Source organism: Mandrillus leucophaeus, unplaced genomic scaffold (genome assembly GCF_000951045.1).
Source record: "Mandrillus leucophaeus isolate KB7577 unplaced genomic scaffold, Mleu.le_1.0 Scaffold448, whole genome shotgun sequence".
Lineage (NCBI taxonomy): Eukaryota > Metazoa > Chordata > Mammalia > Primates > Cercopithecidae > Mandrillus > Mandrillus leucophaeus.
Genome location: NW_012104787.1, coordinates 2,536,765 through 2,543,355, shown reverse-complemented (window position 1 = coordinate 2,543,355; position 6,591 = coordinate 2,536,765). Strand labels below are relative to the sequence as shown.

Below are 6,591 nucleotides of genomic sequence, written 5' to 3'. Positions count from 1 at the left end.
CGTGCTACAGCATAGATGAACCTTGACTTTATGCTAAGTGAAATAAGCTAAACACAAAGGACAAATACTGTATGATTCCACTTAACAGTGTACCTGGAGTAGTGAAATTCATGGAATGGGGAGGTGTTTAATGGGTATGGAATTTCAGTTTGAGATGATAAACAAGTTCTGGAGAACAGTTAGTTGTGATGGCTCCACAACGGTGTGAATGTACCTAGCCACTAAGCTATACACTTACAAATGGTCAAAATGGCAAATTTTATGTTACGTGTATTTTGCCACAATTTAAAAAAGAAACAAAGACTATATCCCCAGACTATGAAGGTACTTCCAAAAGACGAGTTCAAAAAGTCAGAGGTTGCAGTGAGCCGAGATCACCTCACTGCACTCCACTCTGTCTTGAAAAAAACAAACAAACATTGTAAACGATGGTAACTTTGTGGTGATAAGTAGATTATGTGTAGATTTCCAGGGAGAACATTCATTTGGATGTATAAATTGTTTTAAAAAAATCAAGCTCCTCATAAACGGAGTTAATTTTTGCTTGTTAGATATGAAGGGATGACCTACTTCCTCATTTTATAGTCAGTGAAGGAGGAGGTGCAGTCCCAAAGAAATGAAGGAAATTATCCAAGTTTACATGCTGAGTCAGGCCTGAACCTGGCACCAGAACCTCACCCCCCTGACTAACCAGGAAAGGCATTTGTATGCCTTTGCCCCATACAAATGTTTACCAGGTGACAGCATTCTGGTACCACCTTCATAATTTTTGCCATCCAAGTATCATTATTATGTCACTTACATTTTCTTTTCTTTTTTTTTTTTTTGAGGTGGAGTCTCACTTTGTAGCCCAGGCTGGAGTGCAGTAGCACAATCTTGGCTCACTGCAAGCTCTGCCTCCCAGCTTCATGCCGTTTTCCTGCCTCAGCCTCCCGAGTAGCTGGGACTACAAGCGCCCACCACCACACCTGGCTAATTTCTTGTATTTTTTAGTAGAGATGGGGTTTCACTGTGTTAGCCAGGATGGTCTTGATCTCCTGACCTCATGATCTGCCCACCTCAGCCTCCCAAAGTGCTGGGATTACAGGCGTGAGCCACTGTGCCTGGCCTTGTCACTTACATTTTCTTTGTGTCAACTTATTTAATGTAAAATACATTTATTTAAAACAACGTTATTTTAAAATGAAACTTGCTATCATATTTTAGATGGAAAACCTGTAGTATAAGTGATCAGAAAACACAATGAAGACAATACTGTTTTAGTTAGATGTTGTTGTTTTGAAGCTAAAGCCTGTTCTATTTTTGTTCAAAGGGGAGATTAGTAATTTTTAGGTATTAAAGATACAGTTAACCAAAGGGATGGAATGGGAAAGGCTGAAAGGGGAATGAATAACGTCTCATTGTTTGAGTCATTACCAGTGCCACACCCAGAGAAAAACAAGCACCATACCAGGCAGGCAGTCTCCCAGCAAGCAGAGGGGATAGAATTTTTAGTTTTGCAGAAAAGTAGTAGATACGAGTTAACATAGAAGTGCTTCACTGTGGGAGTGAAGGTAGGGGGTTTCAGAGAGTCACTATTGATAAACATTCTTTTTTTTTTTTTTTTGAGACAGAGTCTCGCTTTGTCGCCCAGGCTGGAGTGCAGTGGCGCAATCTCGGCTCACTGCAACCTCCACCTCCTGGGTTCAAGCATTTCTCTACCTCCGTCTCCCAAGTAGCTGGGATTACAGGTGCCTGCCACCATGCCCGGCTAATTTTTGTATGGTTAGTAGAGACGGGGTTTCACCAGGTTGGCCAGGCTGGTCTTGAATTCCTGACCTCATGATCCACCTGCCTTGGCCTCCCAAAGTGCTGGGATTACAGGCATGAGCTACCACGCCCTACCATAGGAAGCTTATTCTAAGCAGAGGGAATGGCCTTTACAAATGTGTGGAAATAGTAATAAGCATTTGAAACTTATCTATCTTTTCTAGAAGAGAAGAAGAAGTTGATCAGGGATTTTGATGAAAAGCAACAGGAAGCAAATGAAACGGTGAGAACAAGGAACAAATTTTGTTTCTTCTACCTGGTGTTGGTCTTTTCCAGAAGTAATGCTATGAACTGATCACAGATTAACTGTTCCTGGCCATTGACCTTGATTTTGACTATTTCTTACTAAATGAAGCCAGTTGATGGGGATGGTTGTTGAGGGGGTTTGACAAACAAATGGGTAAAGCCTGAAGACGCTCGTGAAATAGGACTCTTTGGAATATATTGCTGATGTGAGTAGTGAGGGCATTCTCATACTTTTACCCAAGCAGTCTTTTAAAATCTGTTGTTTCTTTTGCTTGTTTGTGTTTTTGAGACGGAGTCTTGCTCTGTCGCCCAGGCTGTAGTGCAGTGGGCAATGTCGGCTCACTGTAAGCTCCACCTCCTGGGTTCACGCCGTTCTCCTGCCTCTGCCTCCCGAATAGCTGGGACTACACGCGGGCACCACCACATCCTACTGATTTTTTGTATTTTTAGTAGAGACGGGGTTTCACCGTGTTAGCCAGGATGGTCTTGATCTCCTACCTCATGATCTGCCCGCCTCGGCCTCCCAGAGTGCTGGGATTACAAGGCATGAGCCACTGTGCCCAGCCTAAAATCTGTTTTTAAGAGCTGGCCATTAAGATAGGTTACTGGTCAGTGTGGTGGCTTACGCTTGTAATTCCAACACTTTGAAATGCCAAGGTGGGAGGATCACTTGAGGCCAGAAGTTCAAGACCAGCTCGGGCAACCTAGGGAGACCCCCATCTCTACCATAAAAAAAATTACCGAGGTGTGGTGGTGCATGCCTCCGGACCCAGCTACTCAGGAGGCTGAGGTGGGAGGATCACTTCAGCCTGGTAGGTCAAGCATGTGGTTAGCCACAATTGCACCACCGCACTCCGGTCTGGGTGGCAGAGCAAGACCCTGCCTCAAAAAAAAAAAAAAATTACTGTTCTTTGTTAAACTTACTGTCACAGAAAATGTAGTTTAGAGGTAATTCTAACCATGTCCCTTTCTGCCTTAAAAGACAACATAGTAGCTGGACTTGGTACCTCAGGCAAGACATGCATGAGTCTCAGTTGGCACCCAAAGTTTGTCAGAAGTTGGTTCAGTTTACTGAACAGTTTAATAACTGCTTCTCTTCACCTGTGGCTTTTCTTTTTTTTTTCGCTCCAGCCCTATGGAAGCAAGAGTTCTTTGACTCCATCTCATTATACTCTAGCTTCAGCAAACCCATTAAGATTGGGGCCAAAATTCTGGTCGCTGCTAGTACTCTGCAGAAATAATTGCCCCTGTATTTGCTACCCCAGAGCAGATAAAGAAAAAAATTCTCTTTTGGCCAGCGAACTTCCTTCTTGCTTGTTCAGTTTCCCAGTTATCACAGTGAAGTTCTGAGAAGGAAGCACATCTGCATCCTTTTCTCTGTTTTGCATCTGTTTTAAGAAAGACTGGGCCACCAGACTGTGGAAACTATCTTCTTTCTAATGGGGGTACTAGGAGCTTTTCTTAATACCTATATGCAGCTGGGCATATCCATGATGCCTGTTTGTAGCCATTCTCCTGTTTCAGTTAATATCTTGGTAGCATTTTTAAAATCTTCTAGCTACGGCCGGGCGCGGTGGCTCAAGCCTGTAATCCCAGCACTTTGGGAGGCCGAGATGGGCGGATCACGAGGTCAGGAGATCGAGACCATCCTGGCTAACACGGTGAAACCCCGTCTCTACTAAGAAATACAAAAAACTAGCCGGGCGAGGTGGCGGGCGCCTGTAGTCCCAGCTACTCGGGAGGCTGAGGCCGGAGAATGGCGTGAACCCAGGAGGCGGAGCTTGCAGTGAGCTGAGGTCCGGCCACTGCACTCCAGCCTGGGCTACAGAGCGAGACTCCATCTCAAAAAAAAAAAAAAAAAAAAAAATCTTCTAGCTACTACTGATTTGTTTGATGCTCAGATACTTGTTTTCTCCAAACTCAACAAAAGTAATAATCCTAGTCTGACCATTCCAGGCAGATGAAAATAATTTAGGGCCTCTTGTGAACATGTCCAGGTGTTATATTTTACTTATCCCAGAAAAATAGAAGTCTGATTCCCCTAAAGCACCCTGCTCTAGAGTAGGCCCCTGGTTGTCTCTAGACAAACTTAATTGATTTTCAGAAAGAGGAGCAGGAGAAGGGAAGAACCCTGATGCCAGACCCCTATCACTTTTAGTACAGTAGACTTCAAAGCACTTTTTGATGGCAGTGTTCAGTCATACCAGGCTAAAAACTTGGTATATTGAAGAGAGCTGAGAGAATTTGAAGATTTTGAACCCTGACTCCTTTTCTGTTTAATTTTTTTTTTTTTTTAATAGAAATGAGGTCTTGCTATGTTGCCCAGGCTGTGCTCAAATGATCCTCCTGCCTCGGCTTCCCAAAGTGCTGGGATTACAGGTGTGAGCCACTGTGCCTGGCCCGGACTCCTTCTTTTTGTGTAATCTTGAGCAGGTTTCTTTAAGTTTTTTATATGAAATGGAGCATTTCCTACCTTATTGACTTGTTGTGAGGATTAAATGGAGAATGTATATAAAAATGTGTAGTAAGCTATAAAGTACTTCCTGTTTTTCCATTCATTCATTCAGTTCATATATTTTGAAGGCCTGCTCTGTGCTTGCTAGACAGTACGCCAGGCATTCAGAATGAGAGGAACATGCCAGACATGGTCCCTGCCTCATGGAGCATATGGTTATTTGCTTGGTGTAGTCCAAATAAATAAGTAGTTTGATTAGTCTGAACTAGGCATATTTCCAAATGAGTGCGGGAAGAACCAGGCTATCCACTCACTACTTTCTGCCTTCCCAGCTGGCAGAGATGGAGGAGGAACTACGTTACGCACCCCTGTCTTTCCGTAACCCCATGATGTCTAAGCTTCGAAACTACCGGAAGGACCTTGCTAAACTCCATCGGGAGGTGAGAAGCACACCTTTGACAGCCACACCTGGAGGCCGAGGAGACATGAAATATGGCATATATGCTCTAGAGAATGAGCATATGGTAAGTTTTAGCTGTTGTTTTTTTTTTTTTTTCCTTAAGGGCCTATATTGTTGGGGTATTTCATGTTATCAATGTACACTAGACTCTTGTTTCTTTTTTTTCACCCTTATCCTCTTTTTTGCATCCAGGTCCTGTTATCCCCTTGGTATCTGCTCTATTTAATGCAGGCCTTTTGAACCATATGCATATTTAGATTTCTTTTTATCCTTAATATAATACAGTCTTACAATAAAAAAAAAAAAACAGTGCTTTGTATGTAGTAGTATATAAGTGTTACCTATTCTTATTATCTGGATTCTGTATTCTGACCCATTGATCTAATTTCTTTTCTCTTTGATCTTTTTTATTCTTTCATATAAATTTTAGAATCACTTTCTCAAGTATGCCTGGAAAATTCACTTAGGTTTCTAATTTATGAGAATATTGTTACACAATCAATCCAAGCTTTCCTTTACCTTAATGTCAAGATGGCCCAACAACTGAGATACAGTAACCAATGCAGGACGCTTCTCGAGAAGGAACTTTCTATCTTTTTATTCTGTGGTAATGGAAAGTGAGCCAGACTGCCTGTCTGGCTTTCAGGATTCTGATTTATAAAATTGGACTAATTGAACATCTGTATTCTGAAACCATCTAGAGCAGCTGGATTGTTAAAGGAATAAAACATCTGAAAGATTAAATGTGCTGCATTTGATCTGTCTTCCACAAACACAACACAAAGTAGAAATTCTCTGGCAAGTAGCATGGCAGAGAAATAGAAAGGGGCCCACCAGTTCAGACTGAACAGAGGGAGAAAGGCTCATACTCCAATTTTAAACAAATCCTGTTTCATGATGCATCCTGATTATAGTTTAAGAGACATTCAGAATGATATTGGCTTGACATGGCTGATGCCAAAACTAGACCGCTTGAGAATGAAGTATTTAAAATTTTCAAATGGATGCACGAGGGATCACTACAGACTAGAAGCTGACAGAAGATCACTTAAAGGGAGACTGGAAAAAAAGGCAGGCAGGTGGAGCTGGTGAAAGTGGGAGTTGTAAAAGTGACTTTAGTCATGTTGCCAAAGTTGGGGAGGAAGTCCAAACAATTTTGCCTTAAAATTATGAGTTTCAGAAATTATTAAAACATAATTTAGGTATCCATACCTTCAGTAAAATTATTGTTCCAAATCTGTCTGAAGTTCATTTATGTGATCTGATCTTTTCTTGGTCATCTTTTAGCCTACTCAGTTGAAAATCTGCATCTTTTATTTTGAAAACCTTTTTCCTTCTTCCTTTGTGCTAACCTAACTGATTTTATTTGAACCTCATTCAGTGGTTTCCTCATCTGCTGGTCTGTATGCCATTTATTAAGTCAAAATGCTACAGAGCGTTGGGCACGGTGGCTTATGTCTGTAATCCTAGCACTTTGGGAGGCCAAGGCCGGTGGATCACCTGAGGTCAGGAGTTCAAGACCAGCCTGGCCAACCTGGTGAAACCCTGTCTCTACTAAAAACACAAAAATTAGCTGGGCGTGGTGGTAGCTGCCTGTAATCCCAGCTACTCGGGAGGCTGA

General features: G+C 42.2%; 1 protein-coding gene across 3 annotated transcripts in view; it reads left to right on the top strand.

Moving 5' to 3' along the window:
* The window catches only part of VTI1B (vesicle transport through interaction with t-SNAREs 1B), a 31,756-nt gene that overhangs the window by 18,884 nt on the left and 6,281 nt on the right, over positions 1-6,591 (top strand). For 2 of the 3 annotated variants that reach the window (XM_011994224.1, XM_011994225.1), the window contains exons 2-3: positions 1,974-2,032; positions 4,843-5,034. In XM_011994224.1, coding sequence (XP_011849614.1) covers positions 1,974-2,032; positions 4,843-5,034 — 251 coding nt within the window. The remainder of the gene's footprint in view (positions 1-1,973; positions 2,033-4,842; positions 5,035-6,591) is intronic. The other variant, XM_011994226.1, reaches the window with a different exon arrangement.